Source organism: Dermacentor albipictus, chromosome 1 (assembly GCF_038994185.2).
Source record: "Dermacentor albipictus isolate Rhodes 1998 colony chromosome 1, USDA_Dalb.pri_finalv2, whole genome shotgun sequence".
Taxonomy (NCBI): domain Eukaryota; kingdom Metazoa; phylum Arthropoda; class Arachnida; order Ixodida; family Ixodidae; genus Dermacentor; species Dermacentor albipictus.
In genome coordinates, this window is record NC_091821.1 from 307,981,752 (window position 1) to 308,005,444 (window position 23,693).

Below are 23,693 nucleotides of genomic sequence, written 5' to 3' on the forward strand. Positions count from 1 at the left end.
TCTGGTATTACGGTAACCACAGGTGAGCTGGGCGTTGCGACGTATGGCTGGAGCAATGGCTGGAGCAATTGCTGGAGGCATAAACTCAAGCTGGAAACTTTAGCGTAGACGTACGTAACCTGATCGGTCTGCACGGTCCAGCCACCTGTTGGCGCAGAGTTTAACCAGCCAAACAAAGCACTAATATTGCTCTAAACAAGTGTAAAACATATCAAACATTTACAAAGACAATGTGTTGATGATTACACTCCTGCAAAAAATTTGCACCAGTAGCAAAGAACAATACATTTCGTTACTGATATTGTGTGTGTGTGGTTGAGCTCTCAGGTGGCTGCACCATGGAGACCATTCCCATTTGCGCTTCTGTTCATACCGTTAAACAGTACGGTCAAACGGCCAGGCCCTGTCGCCTTGCGCTTGCGTTTACCTCAATACCGGACTCGCGAAATGCTATTGTGGTAGTAATCCTCCAGTGTAAAGTGACGCAGCAAACGTGCAAATCCTGGTGCCAATCGGATAGCAGCAGCACGATTCACTGCAGCCAGTCCGCTCATCTGCTGCCTTGCAGAGGGACACGATGTTGCAGCTTGACATATTGCCAGTCACTACGTCTGTAGCCCACAATGCAACAAAGTCGAATCATGGTGCTCGCGAAAAGACTGAGACCCACACTGACTGTGGAGGTCTCGTCAAAATGGAGCATGTTGTAACACAAGCAGACGACGCTTGCTGTGTGCCGGAAGTGCTTAAGTGTAGTAAGAAATTGTTCTTGTGCATTCACTTTCTGTTACTTTCATTTTATAGAAACAAATGAACTTACATTCCAACTATTATGAACATCTGTTCACCATAAAGTTGGAAAAATTATTGATGACGTGCCCTGGGCAGCCAGTCAGACAGCTCACCCTACTAAAGTCATTGGGGTAAATGACGTCAAATGGGTAACGGTGGCTTAAAATTCAGCCAAGCGATAAGCTGCAATTGGCAGCGATGTACATTTTTAAAACCTTATAATAAATTACACACTTAATTTATGTGGAGCACTTAGATGCGTCAATTATTGATCAGAAGGACCTACTCTAACGACTCGGTACATTTGTACAAAATTGTCAAAATCGTTTCAGGGTCCCTTTAAGCACTGCCTGCCGATATGACCCCATGCCATTACACTTGGCAGGGACTTCCTCTCCACTAATCATGCCGTCAAATGTGCCCGCCCGCACTTAAGTGGAGTTCACACCATCGTGCGACTGTTTTTGTCAACTCGCTGCCTCTACCTGCCAAAGTGCTTGTTGCCGCTGATACCGTGATTCTTCCTTCATCATCCATTCTGGTGACTCTTTCCTGTGACATCCCTGCTGACTCAGCTGTTGTTTTTGCTCCATCTGACTGAAACCACTCTCCGTCACAAGTGCTTTCTAGTTCCTTTTGCTGTACTGACAATTCAAGATACTACCAGTGCCACATACGTTTCCAATCCGTTTTCATGTCCCTCCACATTACTGCGTGGCAAGTGGCTTGGCGGTGCTGATGAACTTGATCACGTCTCTGCATACAACATATTTAACTACCCGATACTTGAAATGGTTGTAAAACGCAATGCTGTAGCTTTTTTCGTTGTACTCGCAATATAGTGCAAATGAAATCGCATATCATATATTTTGAACCAATCATCACTGCGGCGCTCGTTTGTCGCATCCCGTCTACGAAGTACACAAAATCGGCACATCAAGGCGATGACATCGATGCCATTAAAAAAACTTTCCCTGGTTACCGTGGTGCATTGCAGGACCCCGTCAATGTTGATGTTTGAGTATCCACTCTTCTTTAAAAAAAATGGAAAGCCTATTACAAAAAGGATGCATATCCACCATTGTCTGACATATATTTTAAATGCATGAGACTTTTTAACATAAGCTCCAAATGATGGAGTGGCAGTTAAGAACATAATACCGCAAGCTTAGTGTGTTGCTCAAGAACCTTTGCTATGATTTACACTTACCAAGAATTAAAACGTGCATATTTGAACTTTTGGAACTGGAAGTCATAACTACCAGTTTTCCTTATTAACGCTACTCTTGTGGACAAACAAATATGGACACAAATTAAAGCTGATTATAAGCTGCTACTTTTTCTCACTCTTCTGCTTGTACACTTTGTTTGTGACCTATTGTATCTGCACATTTGGTGACTGGATACACAACGGTTCATAATTGTAGTCCTGAGTTATTACTTGCAAGAGGTGTTCTACTTTACTGCTCTCTGTATGCACTTAATTTGTACCTTACGGTATTTTGGGAGTTAGCGGTTGCTTGCAGTCTGGCGGCAAAGTGTGGGGGCCTGAAGTAGAACTCTGCAAGCATCAAGCTTGAGGGAACTTGTAAAGGTATAAATGGATTGGTTAGTAATTATTCCTGATCAAGCCAAAAGAATTTGTTCACATGCTAGTTGACATGTGATTCTTGTCAGTAGAGTTTGCGGAGTGTGAATAGTCATTTGCATTTCTATATATCCTGTCTATTTGTGCTGTACAACTTGTTTTCAAGAGCTTGGTTGGACCACTGACTCATCCAATTGGCTTGCTTACCATTACAAATGAGTCTTGATTAAGGACAAAAAAATACGTTGTGTTGAGTGCTTTTGAGACAACGCTCCAGGTGAGCTGTGGGAAAAGAATAGCCTTGAACTGTCGCTGCAATCTTGTCACGCCTTGCATTTTCAGAAAGAACTGTATATTCATCTGGGTGATTGCATCGAAGCAATCTATACAAGCACAGACATACACTGTTCAACTCTTGCCTTAAAGCATGTTATTTATTGCCACCGAACGAAACAAAGTGCACACATAAGAAAAGCTAGCCAAATGATCCCATGAAAGAGATTGTATATGAAAAAGTGCAGAGACCTTGAAAGTGGGAAAAGTGGGCACATCTGAAGTCATACACAGTGCCAGTAAAACGCTGGTACAAGGGAGAAGGCTGAGTTACCAATGCTTTTGAGCATCGTGTATTTGCCCAGAGAAATAGCAGAGAAGCAGTGTGCTTTACGCTCTTCAGAAATCCTTTTACATACAAGCACATACAAATAACCGTATAGCAAGCATATGCACACACACAAACACAGAGAGAAAGGGAAACACAAGAAGCAAACACGCACATATGCATATGGCCATCAAAAAGTGCATACACTCACACAGTGACCAGCAGCCAGCTGGAAAACCACTCAAGTACGCATGTAAGGTTCACATATATATAGTAGCTGCAGTATAGTAGCATAGTAGCAGTATACAACAAGAGTTGCTAGCTAACATGATTCCATGTATCTGCCCATGCGGTTTGTACTTTTTGCCAAGGATGCGTGTGTATGTATGTGTGTGAGCGTAAGGAAAACGGGCGTCACTGTTAGCACCCCTAACGCTTTTACAATGCTGCACTTTCACACTCCCTAAATGTGTGCCAAAGTAAGCAGTAAAGAAGTGTAATTTTTAGCCTGAATTCTGAGAACATGTAAAACACACACGAGTAATTACCCTCAGCAAGGACTGTAGATTTAGACAAACCTTGATCTTGCATGGAACAGTGTGAAAAAAAGAAGAAATAGGATAGAATGCACTAGAAGTAATGCATAAGTTCCACTATTTCAAGCATATGCATGCCATGAGAATGCATAGTGCAATAGTTCTTTAGTCAAAGCTAGCTTTCTCAACCATTTCAAAAGGAAAAAAGAAGAACGAAGCCATGCAATACCAACTGTTTATGTTCAGTGTTGATTGATCAATCAGTCAATGCTGACCATACAAAATATGGACAACTGGTGATGCATGGCTTTTTTTTTTTTTTTAGTGGCCTAATGCAAGTGAATAGTACTGTCTCTGCAAAATCGCTTTTGGCACATTCTCTCGCTTGATTTCTGAGTAATGCTCAATCAGCACCAAACGTGTACTTGTCGAGCACACAATCGGATACAAAAAATGCCTCAGCACACAGCCTACATACATCATACTACACAAACATGTAAGGAACATGCACTATCGCTAAATAAACAATGAGTGGGATTTTACAGTGCAGCTGGTTAAAATTCCTTTCTACATGTTGGTTCTTTGGAACAGTAAAACGTTGAGAGATCTGACAAACAGGGCATTATCAGTGTTGTTCATAATCATAAGTGGGGCCATTTTTAAATGCTGAGGTGTACAATGCTAGACTGAGTGACGGCTAAGCAACTAAGCTTTTGTTCTTTAATCAATGAAGGCTAAGATCTCGACTGAATAAACAACAAAAGTGAGAAAAATGAGATGTGCACCCCGTACAGGAAACAAGAAACATCATGGAATGTTACCGTGACTGCGCACACTGCACTCGTGAACATGACGCAAAGGAGAAAAAAACAACAACAATGGGTACACCCTTCTTATAGGCACGATTGGTCAGTACTGCATGTACTTACATACAACCTGCTCTTCCCATGTGCAGGTGCACAGGGAGAACTGTCTCGCTGAACTACTGATAAGCTTGTGGTGTGGGGTGTAGCATGGCCAGAATGGAAACTATCACGAACGAAGTATACCAGCTGGCAAGAAGAAGAAATTAAATGGACTCTAAACACTAAGTTTAATCTGTTGAGGTATTTTTAAGGCTTAATTTACATTTATCTGACAGAAAACAGTTGGCTATTGGCTCAGAAAATGAATAGTGAAGCTTCCATTTCTGTGTGTTTCACCTACATGTGGTGCTGGTATGTTTGTATGAGGTCACAGATTTCAAAGTGCTATTGACACGTCTGTATCATATTGGTTAAGAAAACTTTCTTAAAACGTAAGAAAACTTTAAATAGCACTAGTTAAAGTTCTTGGTTCTCTTAGAATGCAATGTAGTACTTATTCATAAATAAACTATTAACTGCTCCTGAGTGAATGACCAAATTTTGTGATATGTAATTTCTTACCAGTCTAGTTTAACATAACATTAATAATTCATATCCCTTCAAGAAAAGCAGAAATAACCATCACTAGTTTGAAAATTAGAGTAAAGTTGCCATGTACACACACACACACAAGAACAAAGAAGCTGGTCTCTAACATGATGCTTCCCAAACCACCTTTTTTTTAATTTCAAACCACATGGTTAGCCATTGTGTTCTGTACCAGAAGTACCATGCTGCGTGACTGCTTGTAATGCACACACACGGGAATGCTGTCTGACGGCCTATGTTGGCAGTCGCAAGAATATTTTCCTTAAGAAAGTGGTATGTGTCAATGATGCTGCAGTAATAGAGAATGCATAATTGACATAAAGCATATGTATTGTGAGCTAGACAAGTGTGACAGATTTAGGAAATTGCACGATACATTGCATTCGCTGGAAGGAAGAGAGGTGGTTACATATTTCTTGGAACAATGCAAATGCTGCTGATAATTCACCCCTACAGACATTACAACCTCATGGCACCTTGACTGATAGGATGTGTTGTGGGCAAAAGTATCCCTGACCACATTTGCACATAACAAGCTACCCACAATCACAAGGGAACTTTATCTTGTGCAATCGATATTACAGCCTGAGGCAATTACAGTCCTTCTGCATGATGTGTGTTACTAGTTTTTAATGAAATGACATAAGTGTCCTTTCATGTCATCATTTGCCTCATAGAAACTTGGCCCCAGTGCAAGTCAATGCCAAAGATGGGCATACCGTGGCCTTGCCAACTTTACATGACAGCAAGCACAGAGGATATATACTACATATACATACAGTCTGTGGCCAAATTCTTTTGAGATTGCTTTTGTCATTGACCAATATGGGTTAGCTGATCGTGCTGCATTCTGTGTATGCTAAGAGCGTTTTCCTATCGCTTCTTTAAATTGAGTGTCAAGGAGCCTCATAATTAGCAAAGTACTATGTACAAGTTGATCTTAAGATGAAGTACAGACAGCGCATGCTCGCTGCTGCTACCACTAGATGGTGACACAGGTCAAGCTGCTCAGATGCATGGTCTCACCCCAAAAGGACTTTAACCATACCGAAGGCACCTCACTCTTAATTTCTTTGACCATCCATCAGCATAATGCTTATATCATGTCAGCAACGTGCAGAAGTACAAATTATTCACTGAACAACTAAGTCTGCTACAGGACATTTGACCATGTGGAGATGGGTACATAGTGAAAAATGCAACTGGAGACCCCATGGAGGTGCACAAAGTGTTCACAAGACAAGTACGTTCACGCCGGCGATAAACAGCGTGCACTCCTGCACACTCACGCGAGTGCTACTGTTGCTGCTGCATTATGTGCTTGTGCGTGTCATGTGTCACGCTTGATGTGACAGTCGGAAGCTATATATTCTGGGAGAGTGTAGAGAAAATGTGAGAGGAAAGTGGAACACTGTATTTCTGGCAATGACTGTAAGGGTCCTTACCAGTGTACAAGGAAAGGTTAGTGACCAAAATTTGCTAAATAACAGAGAAATGTGGATATTCTTTCTCAAAGAATGACATTAACAGGAGGTAACATTCAAACAGGCCAGTGACAAGAGTGTTGTCCGGTGAGCAAACACCTACAAGACAACTTTTCCATGTGGTCTCAAGTGGAATGATTAAACATGCTAAAGTGAAGCTTCATCTAGTCTCAATGAAAGATGAACCTGGATTCTGCATGAATGTAGTGTATTGAAGAAAATTTTTGCAACATGTGAGCTAATGCAGAACAGAATCTCTAAACTGTGATAAAATGAAGTGCCACAAGCTGCGAGAGCCACGCTTGATATGCCATACTACAGTGTCTGTCAAGCGAGAATAAGAGCACTGAAAGCCTTCATAATAGAATATTACAATTTTGAAAGTATTTGCATTACAAAACACATGACAAGTGCTTTGTTCTGTCTAATTTTGTTTTTAGCAATATTTGTACATTGAAGCAGCAGAGCTGAAATTTAGTGGGATATATAGCATACAATTGTGCCTCTCGCCAGCCCATAGCATGATAAACCTGGAAAAATAAAGAAAGTGAAGGAAAGAAGAAGAGTGCTTTTAGAAGCTGTCAGATGCCATCAGCAACATTTTTTAAAGAAAAAGACTACTCTAACACACACACACCTTTATGCGAGCACAAGCCACAAGAGACGACCTTTGTTCTCCTTCATTAATCTCAATACAAAATTGTGAGGATTTACTGCAGCACTTTGTTATATTTCCTTTCCTTTCATGTCAGTAGCATTCTGATAAGACAAAAGCGGCACTGCCAGATCAAGGCACTGATTTCAAGGCATTTAGCCTAGCATAGCAACTGAAAAGTCACATAAAAGAAAACTGCTTTAGTACTCAAGGTCAGTCACCCACCAGTTGCAGCAAGGAGGCCCTCTACCTTTGGCCATCCAAGAGTTTTCTACCTTTGTACCATGGTTATGACATATACATCTGCTAATGCACAGGGAGTGCTCTAAGCATGCAACACATTCCTTCAACCTTTCTGCAGTGCTTCTCACAATGTCTGGTTCACTACAACCTCTTGCATTACCACTAACCCTAGTTCCCTTATTCTGCATGGTCATTCATAGCATACGGGAGCAGAATGGCAAAAAAAACTTGCCTCATAGTTACACTACTACCCAGTACTGTCCAACAGTAAAACCGAAGCGAAACGCAAGGCTTCCTTTTTGTTCGTGAGCATTTGTCATCTGTGTGCAGTGCAACCCTGAGTCATATAAAGCATGCCTGCTGAAAACTGTGGGTCAGCTAGAAGGTGTGTATTTATACACTGGAAAGAAGGCATTACATATTTGGTGCAAATGAATTACCCTGCAATAAGCGTGGTACACATGCCCCCTGCAGGAAGGCATCAAGCGCATGACGTGGAGAACCGTATCTTGGAATTCGTTTCCAAAAGATGCACATGTCCAATGGTAAATGAACATGAGTGGGTTGTTGAATTTACTTACATTTCCTAGCTGTTAAAAAAAGAAGTACATTCCAATTCAGCTACAATCATTGTACGAAAGATAATCAAGCTTTAATCAAAGTTGTAGGCTATCTTAATCAATCTATCTACATTTTGTGGATGCTTGTTTGCTGGTTCATTAGCAGTTTAGATGTAATAAGGTTTGCTATGGGGAGACTTGCACCTCACTGGTTAGTGTTCAGTACACCTTGTGTTAAATTACCTTCTGCTGTTTGCAATTCGGGTGAAACTGATTCCATGAATGTAGTTTCACAAATTGATGCAATGCAACTGAGAAAGGTGTGAAATAAAAATTGCAGATTAAAGTTACAATAATGGGTAAGTTATGTTATTGCATGACGATTATATATTCTCAGGACTACTTCTTCAATAACAATACCTAGCACTCTGTTGCGATTTGGAGCGCTTAAAATAAAATGTTTAATAATGAAAGATGTAGTTGATGCTTTTGACTTGGCTTGTCTGGTGACACGAAGCTTTGAAGCCAACTACACTTATATATACGGTTAGCATCGTTATTGCGAAATTGCATTAAAACATTATTATTTTGGTAATTTGCAAGAACTCTTCCACACTCACACTTCCACTGTTTCTAAACACTGCCTTTTGCATGAACAAGGCAGTGCTACATGAAAGATTGCAATGTAATATGGTTTTGTCACATGTCATGCCAACAGCAGGCAGCCAAGCTTCTATTGCTCTGGGTACTTCAACAAGATAAGTGGTGCTGGTAATATTCTGCATTTAAGTACATAACCACAAAGCTTTAGACATTTTAATCATGCCAACTGTTGCGCTGTCAAACTATTTGAGAAGTGCTCAGAGTCTGCCATAGAAAACTCTAGTAAGATCAGAAATGCTACTACATTTGTTATGCATCGCCCTTGCTTTCACACCTTCTTTTTCTCAGGATGGCTGATGTCGCCCCTTGCATTAAAATTATTCTTCAACAGCAGAGAGTTTGCTTAGCTGACCCAAGTGGCCAAAACTATGTTTGCCACGAGGCTCGTTCAGATGAAGAGCAGCACCACTGCAAGGAGTGCAATGCAGTGCAAGGTCACCCCTCAAAAAAAGCTAACCATTAGGCAAGACATGACACCAGTGCAAACACACAAGAGGAACAAACGCTACTTCTCAACACAGGTGGTTACACACTACCACACCCAGTACTCTTGGCAGCCACAAGAATAAGTGGATGCATATGTGCGAGTGAGGTGCAGGGATCTTTGGGCTTGGTATAACATGTAGTAATGGGTTCAACTGATACAAGTGCAGGTTGGCACAAGTGGTATCGCTGGCAATGTGCAAGTACAAGAGTTCCTCTACACGAGAGACAGTGGGGACAAGGTGGCACACATGCATCATGAGGTGCAACCCTGACAGAGAGCTGTACACATGTGCTCACTCACAAGAGAACACTGGAAAGGCAATTTGACTATGCCTTGAGATGCATACCACCAATATTGACCAACCAGTAATTATACTGTAGTGGCTAAGTTTGAACAAATAAGATCCTGGGAGCAGCTGTTTTTGTGCAAAACTAAAGAGAGTGGCACATTAGGCATTTTTATTAAGAATGTTTCAAATAGTTTTATGGAGCTTAGTATGCACGTGAAATCCGGCCAACAACAAATCAGTTCTCCACAGCATAAGGATGTGCAGCAATAAAATTCACACTCCACACAGATTTCCAGTAGTGTATGCTTCCATTGTTAAAAGAGTATCAGTACTTCACACACAGAGAGCCTTAACATATGCTTTTGCCAGGCCAATGTGGGATGATATGCTGTGCTAGATTTTTCACAATGGTTTCAAAAACTGATTTGAGATAGATAGAGTATTTGGTAGTATGCACCCGCAGTTACTGAAGGCCGACTTTTTTTTTTTTAATGCTTCAGCTACATGAACAAAATTCTAACCAAACCTGTTATGCTTATGGTATGTAGCCTTCAAAATCTGCAGCAGTATCGTTCAGTTAAGCAGCATCAATGGACAATTTGCAGAATCCTGCAGCTCTGCACTCCCTGCAAGGCTTCATATAGGCTTCATATCACCAAAAAATTTGCCCACAGGCACACTTTTGTATTCATAGCAACAAACAAAAGGTTTCTACATCTATACGATCTCTATAAGTTGATTTCCCTTTTCAACACTTGGAGGTCGTGTGAGTTGCAGCCTGTGTTAAAGGCTGCTAGCTGAAGGCAATGTAGAAAAACAAGGATAGCATCAATCTAAATTCATCTTGGAGAGCAGCTGCTTGAGAGTTAGAGCTGCAGAACACTATTAATTTAAAAAAAATATATGCACAAAAGAAACTCGGTGACAATTTCATACACCAGAATTTGCCTAGTTGCACTTTTGTAGCACTAGTCTATGCTTGGAATAGACATATTTCCTGTGCAGAAGACATTTTGGGTTTAAGGAAAGCTTTGCATGGCTACCAAGTTTCAGAATTTTGGAAACTGCCCATTGCAATAAAAGTACACAGATATTGCAGCTACTAGTCCTCACACCTTCTCTCCTAATACTCAAGTCAAACGTTGTGTCAGTGACATTCCTTGTTAGGTCGCCTGCACATCCCATTTCCTTTCAGAGGTGCCCTTAGACTATTAACTTACACATTAACATGAAATAAGTAGCTAGCTTGTGTAAAACAAAAACAACAGCAAAATATGCACAGTCTCGAGCTTAAGCATTGTAATTTGTTCAGGCACTCGCAAGGATGTAGCAATAAATACACACATTCAGCCTTACATCTGAGTGTGATCCAATATTAAATGTTATGAAGATGTACAAAGTACCAGGCGCAAAATATATTAAAAAAAAGAAATCCACTAGTTACATCAGCGCTCCCAGGCAAACAACCAACATTCTGTGCACACCACTGTTTTGGAACTGTTCCACTTGGCTTCCACTAGTATGCCGTACAATAAAAAGCCCATCATACACTGCAGATCAAACTAGTCTAGTAACCATTGTGCTTTGTGTAATGCTGTACAAAGTTATCGCTCCTGGTATTCACAGTGGAATGAAAGTTATTGGCAGACAGTTTTATTTGTTGCTTGCAAAGAATGGGGTTTTGTGATGGTGTCGAAGGCTGTGTTGGCCAATTACGGCAAAAGAGTCAACACATGGCAGTAGACCTCAGTGTGAAGCAAAGCTGGAGCAGCCCAATTACACTTGTACAATGGAACAACAACAAAAAAAGAATATGGTGCCACTTTTTTAGCCACCACAGCGCGTTGCCAGAAAAAAATTATGTAAAATGGCCCCGGGCGACTAGCACAGTACATGATGGAATGTCAGTTGACTGCATTCAACTACATGGCAGGGCCCACACTTATAGCAAGAGCTAGATTGTCGTCAGGCCTCGGCGGCACTGCATTCGCATCCTGCCCTTAGTGGTCCCAGTGTTTTGGCAGCCCGACCTGTCTGATATGGCTTCCTTGCTGCCAACACGTACGACTTTCATCTGCTGGCTGCAGAAACTCTTTCCATACAATGCCTTCCTTCATGACAGTCAGGCTCAGATGATGCTGTGGGTCATTGCTAAAGCTTCTTTAGGTCTGCCACTGCCTGAAGAATTCGCTTGATGTGACCAACCTTGGTGATTCCCAGCTCCTGCACAATAATTACTCATGAGATGCTTCTGCAATGAAAGGAAGGGAGCCTGCTGACAGACCTAAACCTTAGTCAGCAGTAGTAGGAGATGATGAGAATACTAAAAACTGCGTTCTAAATCACAGTGGGTGTATGCAGAGGCTATGTGCATGATAAATGTAGGTAAACGCAGGGTATGCATGCATTCTCACGAGAGATGTCTATGTTCAAGCAGACAAAATTGATGTAGTGTTTTACACCACTTTTAAATACACTCTTCATTTGTGAATACAACTCTTGCAGAACACATGTAAACTATGTAAGAACTTTGCATAAGCTGCAAGGAAAAAACTTACACAGACCTGTCGCGCATGTTAAAATCTATATGAATTGAAGATACAGTCAAGCTGTGCGTATTAAATTCTATCTATACAACTAACGGTGATGCATACAATTGTATTTACTTTCATCCTATGCAGCATGCAACCTCATGCAATTTTTATGTTTATCCATCACAATGATCACAACGTTATTCTCCTGCAATTTTTATGTGTATGTGCTATACCATTCACAAGGTATGCTGAAATGCAAAAAGCAAATCAGGCAGAAAGACAGTGACACATCCACACAGCAATGTTATGAAGATTAAGGAGACGTCTGATGCTTGTAAAAAATATTGTGGCGACGAGTGTGCATGCAGAGAAGTGTAATGCATATCTAGCTGCATTCAAGGAACCTGTACCTCTTTTGCTACGTGGGATCTTTTGTCCCATTCTGGAGGATTGGCCAGAAATGGGTACACAGCCGGTGGCACATACCAAATAAGTAAATCAAACAACCCGTTGAATATAATGCACTATTCCATCATGAGATCAGCGTGCCTTAGAGATACCTATGAGGTGCCATCATATGTTGAGGATTTATGCACTCATTAATTTTTTTCTATTATGCAGAACAGAGGTGCGTTACTGGTACTATTTTGTCAGCATACGAGGGTTATATAGGCCAATTTGCTGGTACTCGCATTCAGTGCACACCTAATCTTCACACACACACACACACACACACACATATGCATGCACGTATGTGCGCACACACACGCTCGCACACACACATATCCTCAAATATATCTGCTGAAGTTCCAACCAACCCAACAATAGACAGAGAGTTATAAACTTCTTGCTTCAAAATTTTTAAAGTATATTTTGCAAATGTTTAATGCCCTCAATCAAAATTCTGCACCTAACAGTCAGTAGAATTTAGCCTTTTTTCTTAAATGCAACAAATCTCATTCACATTGATTCAGCGGTAGTCTAATAAGAAATTTCTTGTACTTCACATGCATTTGATTGGGTAGAGCAGTTTTGGCATTAGGCTAAAACGTTCCTCTTAAAAGAGCCTTGTTGGACATGCACAATGGCTTGCAGCCTGTGAGCCACATTTGCAAGATTCCTGCATTAGTGTCAATATCAGAAAATGATTACTTATGATAGAATACGAGAAAGTGATTACTTCCAAAGCAACACAAAGGCCATGAGGGATTTCATAACGGAGAGCTCCATGTTGGACTACCTGGGAATCTTACTTTTGCACTTTAGGCACAAGCATGTCTGGATTCTGCCACCATCAAAATGTGGCTAAAGCAGCCGAGAATTGACTTCACTACCACAATTTAAGGGCAGAACGCCAGAGCTGGTGAGCCACTGTGACAGGTCGCAATGGGAAAATACTTCTTGCAAGGTAATCTGGAATGTTTATCGTGATATGTATGCAAGCTTGTGTGAAAATTCGATATTTTAAATATTCAATTAAGTATGTTAAATTAATTAATTCGTTATTAGGCTATTCAATATTTGCTGCGGTTCGAATTTCGGTACTTGTTAGAAGTTATCGAAACGAATGAATCTAGGTATTCTACCGCATATAAGCCGCACAAAAATTCAGCGCATGTAACCTAGCTGCAAAATTAACTGTATACAACACCCGAATATTTGTAAGAACAGTCTCCATTCACGGATGCACGAATTGTCCACGTGATAGTGACATAAAACCACACTTCAAAGCATAATTTGCACTGCCAGAAGCCACACTTCAAGTCGAAATTCGCACATAACTCGTACCTGAATGTTACTGCTAAATTAAAAAACTTTTTGTTTTCTGTGCGCTTCCAGAATGGAACAGGCAAAGCCCGTATGTAGATAGAAAGCAGCAAGCTGAATTTGCACAACACAGCATAAACTGCCAGCTTCACACTGTCAAGGTTGCACTTCACAGCATTGCAATGACGCACGATGGGCGAATGCGAAATGTTCCCATGGCCTCAACCACCTCAAAACATTAGCTAGACTGAAGCACAACAGTGAGCAAGAGCCTTCAAACAAATTTTCTGTGCAGCTGGTGCTGTAAGAAATGTTGAACTTGCATTTTGCATGAAAATATCTGAATAATGGCAGTTTGAAAATACACTTCGAAGATGAACCTGTTTCCTATTTGAACGTAAAGAGCCAACTTCCTTTAGATTTGTCAAAATCTGGCTCCTATGTCAAGGTTCTATGCCAATCCTAGAACTGCTCAGACTATTCACTTGGAAATTATTCGACACTGATTAATATTCGCTTCAACCTAGAAAACTGATATTTGTACGAGCCTATATGTATGTTTATCAAGTTCACAGTGTAGCATATCAGCATATCTCTGCTTATTGCAAAGCAGCATGAGGCTAAAAAAGGTACTGATCATCATTACTAAACTGTTTACTGCATCATTTCACGATGCATCTGCCAATAGAGATCAAAGCATTCATAATCACTGGAAGAGCTACCATAAATGTTCTTTGCCAACATTTAAATGAGGAGTGCATGAGTCGCCGAGCATTCTGGGTGCATAGTATGCAGAACATACCTTGAGATCACGTCTCTCTAGGCTGAGCAGTTCAGCGCCACGAATGTCGTGCCGCAGGAAGTGGTCCTGATACTCTCGCATGTGGATCTCTGCCAGCCAGCTTGTCACTTGCTCTGCTGACCAGGCAGTTGGCCGACAACCAACGACAGCCAACTTTTCTGGAGATCCATGCTGCGACAACTTTGCCGGTGACTTGGGTGCTACAGTTGGCGACTTGGACAGTGGGGGAGGAGGAGAGGTGGCAGATTCTGGTGTGCCACAATTGGCCCCGCTCTTGCATGGAACTAGACTAATGGGACCTGCTGAGCCATCGTCAGTCGTTCCACCTCCGCTACTGATCGAGAGGGACGGTTCTGTCCTGGTGGGTGGCTGAGTCACCGACGTGGAAGATGACGAGGATGAAGCAGTTGTCTTGGAACGCTTCAGTTTCAGCTTGAACAGACTCCGAGGACGCTTATGCTCTTGCTGATGCTTGAGGAATGACAGCAAATGGGATGCCAGGTTAACAACAACTCAAGGATGCAACCTCCATTTGCAGACTACTGGCCCCTTGTTCAGTCCAATAACTGACACTGCAGCAAGGCCTGGCTTTCAATTAAAGCAAGGGGAGGACTGTTTTGGCCATTAAACAAGTAACTGGACATGATGTCTTAATGGTTCCTGCCCATATTACATATTACATATTACAGTAAAAATTCAATAAAATGATCCCGGATATACCAAATTATCAGATGTAACGAAGTTACTCTAAAAGATTTCTTGCCAATATCGGCATGTAACAAGTATTTGCTTATACAACGAACACTGTGTAAAATTAAGGTATTTTCATCTTGGATGCGACTTCATCATGATGAGGTTTGACTGTGTCATGCACAAAGACATACATTTTTGCACTACACTGAGATTCGAACAAAACCATGGCAATGTCCCAGTACACCTTAGCTCAAAACACCTTCCCTACCTCTGCTCTTTTTGCAGAGGTGGCCATGATAAAGTGGAGACCACTGACACCAACAATGCTAGGGCAAAGGAACGCCGGCCGAAGGAAAGCTGGTGCAAGCATTGTGGGTGCAATACAGCAAGGGTGCAATATTGACGGGCAACACATGCCATGCAATTACGATGCCATGATATTCATTGAAAGCAACTGCCTCACCCAAAGCAGTATGTCATGTGGGAGGCATGGTGAGAGATAGATAGAAGCTGAGGGCCATGAAAGTGAGCATGCCCAAGGTATATCACATGTCCCTTTCAATCATACAGCAGAACCTTCAGCTAAAACTTTCATAAAAATGTTTAGCATACACAAAATGTGCAAAACAATTATTCAATAATCTGAAGCAATGTCTCATGTGCAATGCTGCAAATGTTAACTTTGTAAGTTAAACACAAATAATTCTTACACTAAAAGACCGTGAGCACTGTTGAAGGCTAATTTATCAGGTGTCCAAGTTGAGCAAGACGACAGATTCAGCGTGCTTCTAAGGTTGCTGTTAACAACCAACACATGGTCACCGATAGGGCTATTGCAGTTGAGTCGCACGAGTGATTAGCAAAGGTATACAGTAGGCCAGACAACAGAAGTAATGCGACTACAAAAGTGCACAAAAGCACATAAGTGGCATTGTGCCCACTGACGAGCTATGCATGCTCAGCAGTTGTAGTACAAGCTTTTCATTGGTCTCAGAAAAAGGCACGTACTGCATTTACATCTATTCTGTTTGCCTGCCACAATTCAGTATAGTATAGCAGGGGTTGGAAATGTCACAGTTCTGGAAATAAATGCACCTTCCATTAAATGGATCCACAAAGCATGAAAACAGCAAAAAGGAAATAAGCCTCTCAGCTGTCAAACCTTAGCGTTTTGATTTTTTTTATCCCACATATGAAACCTTACATAAAGGCAGACTGGAATGGCTTGATTAGATATGGTATTTTCTATCTTCACAAACAAGACAGCATGCACATCTGGCCGCTATAAGCTTTTCTTTTATGTTTGCAATATCGCAACTACTCGGGTAACAATCACTTACGTTAAACATATGCCTCATTAAAGGGAAGCTGAAGAGTCTGTCGAATTCAATAAGACGCTCATATACGGATGCGGGAACCTTATAAACCATGTAGGTCAAATTTGGGGTTTTTTTTTCAAATAGGAGCGACGTAATCGTCGGTTGAAATTGCACTGTAGCTCCGCCCCCCGTCGAATGCCGCGCGCTGCTGCTGACGCTGACGATGCGAGCGGAGACCGGAAACCGCGGTGTTGTGACGTCAACTTTAGTGTTTTGCTCCTTCGCAGCCTGCGCGACCGTGCCTGACCGTGCTTGTTTCTGCGTGCGTGCCGTCGTAATCTGCTTCGATCGACCCTGCATTTCTTTGTTGGTGCGTCTGTGTGTATGTAGAGTGGTGGTCAACGTGCGCAGCATCAACTGATGTGGTGGGCCGATCATGCCGTCTTTCTGTGCAGCCTACGGTTGCACGAACACAGTGGCCGCGACGATGTTGTCTTCCATTGCTTCCCACAAGACAAGAAGCTTTTAAGGAAGTGGGAGGCTGCTGTAAAGCGAAAGAATTTCAAGCCCTCAAGAACAACACTGGTGTGCTCCAACCACTTCCGTGACGACGATTATCACCAGAATTTCCACTAGCAGGCTTTCTAAACGCAGCGCGAAAAGATCGAAGCAACGAAAACAAAGACGGCACGAGTGCGGACTGACTGATGATAACTAGTGTTGGAAGGCCTTATGAATACACGAACTCGCCCAAACCTGGATTTCGATTTACTGCGAGCTCCTTCATGTTAGCACGCTGAACGGAAGGTGCATGTTTATTTCCCGCCCTCGACGCAGGTTTCGTCGCAAAGCGCCGCGAATTTTCTATTTGCACGTGTGTTGTAAAACAGCCGGCACGCAGCTACCATAACGCAGTGCAAATGTAGAGTTTGCATGTGCTGGAAAGCCGGCGCACGCCAGGACGCTACGCTCCCCCCGTCTCTCGCGCACAGCGAGAAACCGACCGTCTCACGTAGCCGACCGAATTCGCCGCCTTTACGACTTCGGTTACGAGTAGTGTGCGGATGGCGCACAGATGAAGGTCACTACACGTACTGCATGAACCGGGAAGCTTTTCACGCGTTTGAACCGTCTTTGTAGGTTGCCGGCAGCTTTGGACAGCGCACAAATGCCGACGATCGCATCCCCGCTTACGTTCCACGAGGAGGCATGCAGGAACACAACACTGCAGTTGTTTGACCGGAAACGAGCTCACTGGATCGGCGAAAGATCGGCGAGATCACTAGATCGCTTTGCAAAAGACATACTCACCAAAGAGCATTTCCAACACGAGGAGATCCCAAGACTTCGCTTTCGTTCTCGTCGAAAGCACTGCTCGCAGCAGCATCGTTTGCTTCTTCGAGAGGCCGGCTCTTTGCAATCGGCTCGTACATGTAGGGAGCAACGCCCAACTCTTCAGAAAAACGCAGTCTCTCTAAATTTTCTATTACCTCTTAATTTTCCATTACGGCACCAAACTACCTGGCACCGCGCTTGATGTGGAGCGGCAGCGGCCGGTCGCTAAAGTTGACGTCACGGGTCGCCCGACCAATCACAGGCGGAAACGAGACGCGCGAGCTGGGCGTGTCCGCTGCTGCACTTTTCGTCGAAATAAAATATATTTGCGCTTTCTTTCGCTCAATTTCGATACGATATTCGAATTCGGAGGGTTGAAAACCATTATGTACACATGTTCACTCATTTTTTCTGGAAAACCTTTCAGCTTCCCTTTAAAAACAAGTAAAGGAACTGTGAAAGAATAGGAGAAAGCTGCAAAATTAGGAGGCATCTAAGTGGGAGTTAGTAGTTTGTATCAGCAAGATAACCTGGGCAATTTTTCTTTGCTCACTTCAGCAGTATCAATGCTAGTGAACACATAAAAACAAGGTAGGAAACATGCAATATGTGTAGAAGAAAATGCATACAGCAGTCCTGGTCATCGTATTCCATTGTGATAAAGCAGAAATCTTAGCAGGTCCAACTCATTTATGCAAAAAGACACTGTTCAAAGAAATCAAATCATCAGGTCAAAAATGTTAGACAAACTTTTTATTGGTTGATTGACTGATTAATTTTAACATCCTTGCAGGGGCTATAAGAGTTGCTGCAATGAATAAATAAATAAATAAATAAATAAATTTAAATAAATAAATATATTTGTTGGCTTTTATAGGATTGAAGCCATTGAAGTGTGTTGAATTATGTTTTGGGGCACGAATGAATTGGACCAGTTATAATGTTGGCTAGATATGAACATACATGTAAAGTGTGCAACAAACATCAAATGATCTTCTTGATCAGCTCAGATCAATGCCAGAGCACTCTGCACATGAACAAAGACTACTGTGCAAGTGCTGGCAAGAAAAGAAATGAACTAACATGAAATGTGATCACTGATGCTTGTGTCGCATGCATGTCTTCAATGACCACTGAAGCCAATGACTGCTACAATGAATCAGCTCCAGCTGTGTCAGCTCATGCTCTGGAGTCGACAGGGCTCACTGGTTGCAATGGTTATCAGAAACATGCATATCACAGGGATATAATCTATACAGACATGATCCTAGTCAGAACATAAAATCAATGGTATATACACAGTATTACATGCCATATACATAATTAAATTCATTGATTGGTCAAGTGTACTTCTACTTAGCTCATAGCCAGACATGCTAGCATAAAATGCATAAAAGGCCTGATCATGACAACCTTTCTTTTGATTTTAGCCAGAAGATATGTTGCTGCTTTTGGTTAGCAAACAGTGCTCGCAGGGTGTCACTCATGCCACTGAGGCACAAGCTGCGATATAAAAACTGCAGTGGATGTTAGGATGCCCTGGGGCCTCAGTGCGTTGAGGACAGGCTGTCTCGGAGCAGACAGCCTGCTGTGGGGTGCCAATCGAAAGCAACACGATGACGGTGGATCAGATATCGAAAGCTGCAATGCAAGAAGGAGGTGGGGCGATATACAACTGCAAGAGAAAGAAGACAGCACCCCAGCGACCATATCAAAACAACTTGGCTCCTGCTACCAGACCGACTGTTAACACCACCATTCTTGTTAACAGTAAGCCACCTACCACAACCATGAGGCAATAAGGTGTCGTGACACACAAAACCAGTGGCCTGGTTTTCCATAGAAGTCTCAGCTGATAAACATTAGGAAACTATGTGAAAAAATTAGCTAAAAAAATCTATGGTACTTTTACTAACATATTCTACTAACACATTCTACTAACACATTCTACTAAGACATTTTAGGTGCTATTATAGTACTTGCTGACCCTTCTGTTGCACGATATTTGGGAGCAAGTATATGTTGAGCTCTTTAATATCACAGCTTGGCCAGCCTGGGGTACGGATGGCAAATGACAAAAGCATCCTTTGCAAAGCTGAGACTCCATCACTGTACTAATGGGTGGTAATACAGAGAGCTGTGTGATTGCTCAGAAGCTATAAAAGCACTACAGGAACCATGTTAACATTTGACATGGTAAGGTAGGACACTTTGCCTAACTTAAGCGATGAACTTGGCTGTTATATTTTATTAAAACTGACATGCTCAATTTTTTTTTCTGCAACAACTGAGGCTTTTGCTTAAATATAGTAGGAAGTAGCTTTATCGACAAACATGTGAGCGCTGAAACCTACTCTTAATCTTTCTACAAGCTAAATATTCCTCTCAGAGACACAGGACAAATACAGCTTGGTTTTGTACAGGTATATGCGATTGTAAAGGCATTACACTTCATCCCACCAAAACATTCTTATTAGGACGTCCCTCTTGCAAGCTTTCTCACCAGTATACCACAGGGGCAGCTTACTCTTTACTGCAGTCCAAACTGCATTGTAGTAAGAAAAGTCGACAAGAAAAGGCTTCTTTAATAAGCTTCTACAAACAGCAGAGCCCTAAAAATTGGCATAATTCATGCCATGCAGGTTTCAAAGCAGGGACAAAAAAACAAAAAGAGACAAATGTTTCACTTAAAAAAAAGCAGGCACCTCAAAGGCAGGTGAGAAGTAAGCAGCAAAGCAGCCCTCACACCAGAACATGCACTGAGCATTTAGGATGGGCAAAAGCAAGGCTTATAGAGCAGATGCACTTTCAGGAAGGAAAGCACAAAAAAGACTTCAAGCATGTCAGTCAAGAATGAAGCAATGCACAAAGCGCTACTGTCTCACAACACCCAAGCACTCAGCTAACCCCACAAGATCAGTGAGACAGGCCACATCCTGCCAGTTGACATAGATTTAAAATGTTTTCTGATCAAGGCGTACACATAGTCACATAGTATGTTCAAATCATAGGAATAGCTGTCCTGCAATCTGTTCCAGGTTTTTTAAGACTGCAACAAACCAAGAGTAATGCACGCTGAGTGAAAATGTGTGTCGCCTAGTAGGTGGTACACTTATGCAGTTTCTGCAACTCACTTTCTAAGCAGCATTTCGGCCATGTTTCAGACATATGTACAATACATTACCCTTTTCAGCTTGTGCCACCACTTTTCCAGCATATATGGAGCTCAGTATACGCACTTTTTAAGCAGAGTATACAATACCCAATAGGCATTACAAGCAAGAGATATATAGAATCAGCAGCTATATTTTGTTGCCGCACCAACCAACAATTACCTGCACTTTATTTTTCACTGATGTAAGTTGCATGATTAAGCAGCGTTCAAAAACCAGGAAGAGACTGCTGTACATGCCCCCACAATTATACACAGTATCGATATGCTGTAAAAGACAAAAGCATCAACCTCACCTCATCGTCTCCTGTGCCTTGTAAGTCAAAGCACTTGCGCAACTCGTCTTCGACAGTAGCAGTCATAGAAATCAAGTTTTCCTCCAACTGTGGGGGCAGCTTCTGCAGAAAGAGAGAGACACAGATAAAAGTGAGGTAAGCTATTGAAGAAATGTTCCTGTCACATTTCTTTCATCATGAATTAAGTGTTTCCTTTAACAGTAGACCACACTGTATATATTACAGAAAGTGCACTGTGCATTTATATATGTCACATGAACGTTACTGAATCATCAGCTACAGAAGTTTCTAAACCATGGGTGCCGTGTATAGGAAAAACATATTTTATTCTAGTCCGGGGACTTGGCCTGAAATTGATAGGCGTAGTGCAGTACTTGCAGCCCCATAAGACAACATGTTTGGATTTGGAGCTGCATGTCTGCAGCACAAAGAAATTTAAATTTTCATGGAATTACCAGTCCACAAAACTTAGCCTAAAGTACAGTGCTGCACATTCTTTTACACCAGTGGTTGACCACGGGTCATACTGAAACTCGTCGGAGTGAACAAGATGAAAAAGAAGAAAATGGCAGGCACCTAAAGCACGCGCAGTAAAGAGCAATAAAAAAAAGAGAGAAAGAATCCTGAGTTAAATCGCATCGAATGCAGCTGTTTCGTCTCGTTTCTGTGAACGGTCATATTTTATTTAACAATCCTTATTTACTATTCCTTTTGCCCTTTGTCATTGGCTCGAACACTGCCATAAACTCTAAGATCAGCTGCTCAGCATAACACATAATAAGAAAAGAATAAAAAATTAGATTGACTGTTACAAAGCACAACTGGGCCAAGATATACAGTGCACACAGTTTACACCTGTGCAACAAGGATCTGGACGGACCCAAGGAGTGTATCAGCCACAGGACATGACAAGAGAAATTCCAGCACCCAGAGATTAGTACTTGGAGAACTTTCTTTATCTAAAGAGTTCTAGAATCCAAAAAATAAATATTAGCAAGATAAACATCCGTCCAGCCCATAATAATATTATTTTTTGTCTCACTATTATTGCTTCTACATTTCATCACGGCTTAAATACCAAATGTCTCAAAATTGTTCAAAATGTGTCAAAATGTCTCAAAATCTTCCCCAATGCCATTTTTCGTGAAAACTGTTCAAAATATTCGATTACAAATCTAGAGAAAGAAAAGCTCTTTGTGGCCTTAATTACAACTACAGCATTATTGTGTTAATGAGGTAAAGTTTTCATTATCATGCTGCAGCAACCTGATTGCAATCCAAAGCTGTGAAAATTAATGGTATTAGTAATACACAAAGGTCAAACCCACAGCTGAGCAATCAAGGCATCAATAATGACATTGAAAGTGAGCTAATTGCAATAATCAAGTGTCTAGTGTCTTGATAGAGGCACTGCAATAGAAAAACAATCACCATTGTCATTCACACAGTATGTATGTTGTCCTAGACAACATAGGTAAGTGCATCATCCTAGTGCACAATCTTTTGCCCATCTACCATCTATCGGTTCCGCACAGAAATTTTAATTAGCACTTGATGCTGTGTTGCAGAGGCTCCTAGACTGAGTGCTGTATTAGATCAGCAAACAAAGCCAGGGACACCGATGATTAGACAAATTATGCTAAAACCGCTGTAAAAATAGAACAAGAGGCATACCTATACACTACTCGTTGTACAAGCGTACAGCCACAACAGTGAACAGTTAAACAAACTCAAGCATAAGGATAGTACATGAGAAACATATGCCCATTAACAATATAATAGATTACCAAACAATGCAATGTTGCAACACTTCCATTGAACAAGAACAGCAAGGCTGCTCCTTACCGCTTCTTCAAGCTTCTCAGAGGCAAATATTCTTGTCTCTTGGCACAGCTGCCGGACGCTAGCCACCAGGTCACAGATAAGCTGCCGTGTCTGCATCTACATGTAGAAATCATTCCAATTATTTTAGCATACATCCTGCGACCAGCCAGAGATCCGATTCTGTATCTTCATTAAAAAATGCCAGTGACTCAATCTATTCTGATGACTGCAAAAAAGATATACATCTAGAAAGTAGGTTTAATTTTTTGCAAGTATCACCACAACAGCACAACAGTAGGAGTTGCGAACTGTTGTGCATGTCTCTATGTTCACTAATGAGCCACAAATGTCATGTTAATCAGATTTTACTTCCTGCATTTTTGCTTACTTGCTTCTTACTTCTTGCATTGCACAACATTTGCAGGCTTGGAGTGATGCCTGTCACCGGCAAAAGATGCCGAGAGCAGGTGGGGCTATACTAATCCTGGTACAACCAAATTAGGAAGGCTCACTAAGCTTCAACAAGACACTCCTTCACCAAAACAGGAATTAGCCTCCCTGGTGCAGTATACGGCCCCTCCCTCCTTCCAAATGGCTCA

At 41.7% G+C, this 23,693-nt stretch overlaps 1 protein-coding gene across 3 annotated transcripts in view; it reads right to left on the reverse strand.

The window, feature by feature from the left end:
- Positions 1 to 2,793: 2,793 nt before the first annotated feature.
- The window catches only part of LOC135907064 (diacylglycerol kinase delta), a 472,455-nt gene continuing 451,555 nt past the window's right edge, over positions 2,794 to 23,693 (reverse strand). The window contains exons 27-30 of one of the 3 annotated variants that reach the window (XM_070531531.1): positions 23,116 to 23,211; positions 21,271 to 21,372; positions 14,456 to 14,926; positions 2,794 to 11,575 (exon numbers count right to left, since the gene is read on the reverse strand). In XM_070531531.1, the coding sequence (XP_070387632.1) occupies positions 11,504 to 11,575; positions 14,456 to 14,926; positions 21,271 to 21,372; positions 23,116 to 23,211 (741 nt within the window). In that variant the 3' untranslated portion in view covers positions 2,794 to 11,503. Of the gene's footprint in view, positions 11,576 to 14,455; positions 14,927 to 18,234; positions 19,478 to 21,270; positions 21,373 to 23,115; positions 23,212 to 23,693 lie in introns of those variants that run through there. The other 2 variants (XM_070531532.1, XM_070531533.1) reach the window with 2 other exon arrangements.